Raw genomic sequence first — 2,087 nt, 5'->3', positions numbered from 1 at the left:
GCCGCCGCCCGCGGGGCCGCCGCCGCCGCCCGCCGCCCCCCGCCGCCTCCTCACCTGCAGCAGCAACTTCACTCTCTCGATGGGGGCGACAGCCGTCTTGGAGATGGCGGCAGCGACCCCGCCGGCCAAAAAGTCCTTGAGGAAGCTGAGCGCTTGGTCACCCATGCTGGGAGCCGGTCCGACACCCCCTGCCCGGAGAGAGCCAACGAGCCGCGCTCTTCCCCACCCGGCCGCCCCCGCGCACCGCCGGCCAAATGGCCCCCCGACCCGCGCCGCCCTTCTTATCCCCCGCGGCCTCTCGCGATAGGAGGAGGCGTCCCCCCGGGGCACGGACATTGGCTGGGACCCCCCCGGGCCCGCCCCCGCCGGGGGGCGCGGGGCAGCGCCGCCATGTTCCCTTGTGGAGGGAGCGCGAGGGCCGCGGGGCTCGGGACGTTTAAAGGGCAAATTAAAGTTATCTGGTCGCTGCCGGGGAACGCTATGTCAGAGCATGTGCCTGCTGTATTAATAGCTCCCGGGAGGCACAGGAGGGGACTAAGGAAGCTGGCAGGAGTACCTCAGGCGACGTTAACTGTTTCGTGCAGGCCGGAGGCTGGTGCTGGGGGCTGGAACTTGCCCGGAGAGGGCTGCGTGCAGCGACCGGTCAGCTGGTTGACTGAAGTCAACTCGAAGAAGCAGGACTGCTTCAAGCTGTGACTGTGCGTGTGCGGGTTCACACCGTGAAGGGTGAGGGGGACGCGGATGCGGGGCAGGTGCCCTGGTTGTGGGTGTCGTGCCCTACAACAAAGGTCACCGGGGATGCGTAGCCAGCGCGGAAGGTGGTGCAGTGGTGCAATGTTCATGAGCATCAGTACCCAGAAATGGGCTAGACCTCTCTGGGTTGAGGACAAAGAGAGCTGCTTCATGTTTGATACGCTGTCTGAACTTGCAGGCGTCGAGGTCTTTAAATAACCCGGCATGCTCCAGGACCTGGCTTTCCCAAAGAGCGGACAGCGTGCCTTCCTGCATTGTACCCTCATTTCAACCCTGCAAGGTCAGACCCTCACAAGAGTCGCAGTCAGTCCCCTCCGAAGGCGGGAGGGGAAGGGACTCCGGGAAGCACGTGCCCAGGCATGCTGAAGTCGCTTGGCTCGCACCAGATGCAAAAGAGGAGTAAAGGCTCTAGTGAAACCCTGCCTTCATTTAGTGTCTGGTTCTTAGGGAAACGTTTGGGTCTCAAATGAATATTACATGGCTTCCTCGCAAGTTTCCCTGTTTCTCATCTGTTCTTTCTGGCTGAGCCCCGTGAGAAAGCAAGAGCTTATGATTCACTGTTGGGTGACTTTGTTGCGTGGAATAGTTAATGCAAAAGCCAATGCAGCAAGCTGTAGATTCGTACCTAGGAGTTTGCCTTAAAAAGGCATTTAAGATGTGCCCCTAGGACGATGTTATACTGAGGAATGCATAGGGTAATGGGGTCTGCTTTGATTTGTTAATATGGTATCAATAATGGAAATCGGATTCATCTTAATGTAGGTGCTAAAAGATTGGCCGTTCCACGAAGAGACATTCTCTTCAGGACAGCAAATCTCTTCTCGCTGACGAGTTTGTTAGCACGAGTCAATGAGACTGTAAATTTGATCCGCTGTCTCTCTTGCCCTCTGCTGCTCTTAGGTCTGTTGAGGTAGAGGTCTCTTCTCATGAACCTCAGCTCTGGGAAGCGGACGACAGCTTTAACTTCCAGGAACACCCTTTGCACCTTGGCCATCCTGAGCAGATGGAGCCTTTCCCCAGTTTCTAAGAAAGGGGAAGAGAGCTCCCCTGAAGAGACCTTTTCCCCAAGCAAGGACCAAAAGCAGGTGCAAGCAGGAAGTATAGGGGATCCCTAGAATTAGACTGTGAGTTGAGGGGAGTATTATTTAATGTGTGTGCCCTTGAACTCTCCTTTTTCTTCCTCATACTTCACTCACCAGGTCTGGTGCCTCCTCTTTTCACAGGAAAGTAAATATCCCTTTTAATGTCTCAGGGCTTCTACTGCTGGTTTCATACAGACCTGCGCGATGGTGGTGCTCACAGTTACTGCCCAACTGTCCAGACTGATGTCTTCT

At 56.4% G+C, this 2,087-nt stretch overlaps 1 protein-coding gene across 1 annotated transcript in view; it reads right to left on the bottom strand.

Moving 5' to 3' along the window:
* SLC25A4 (solute carrier family 25 (mitochondrial carrier; adenine nucleotide translocator), member 4) overlaps positions 1 to 251 on the bottom strand; it is a 2,881-nt gene extending 2,630 nt beyond the window's left edge. Inside the window, exon 1 of the mRNA XM_010570008.1 lies at positions 55 to 251. Within this exon, the coding sequence (XP_010568310.1) occupies positions 55 to 165 (111 nt within the window). The 5' untranslated portion in view covers positions 166 to 251. The remainder of the gene's footprint in view (positions 1 to 54) is intronic.
* Positions 252 to 2,087: the final 1,836 nt, after the last annotated feature.

Source organism: Haliaeetus leucocephalus, unplaced genomic scaffold (assembly GCF_000737465.1).
Source record: "Haliaeetus leucocephalus isolate CR32 unplaced genomic scaffold, Haliaeetus_leucocephalus-4.0 Scaffold284, whole genome shotgun sequence".
In the NCBI taxonomy this organism is placed as follows: domain Eukaryota; kingdom Metazoa; phylum Chordata; class Aves; order Accipitriformes; family Accipitridae; genus Haliaeetus; species Haliaeetus leucocephalus.
This window is presented reverse-complemented; position numbering and strand designations above follow the sequence as displayed.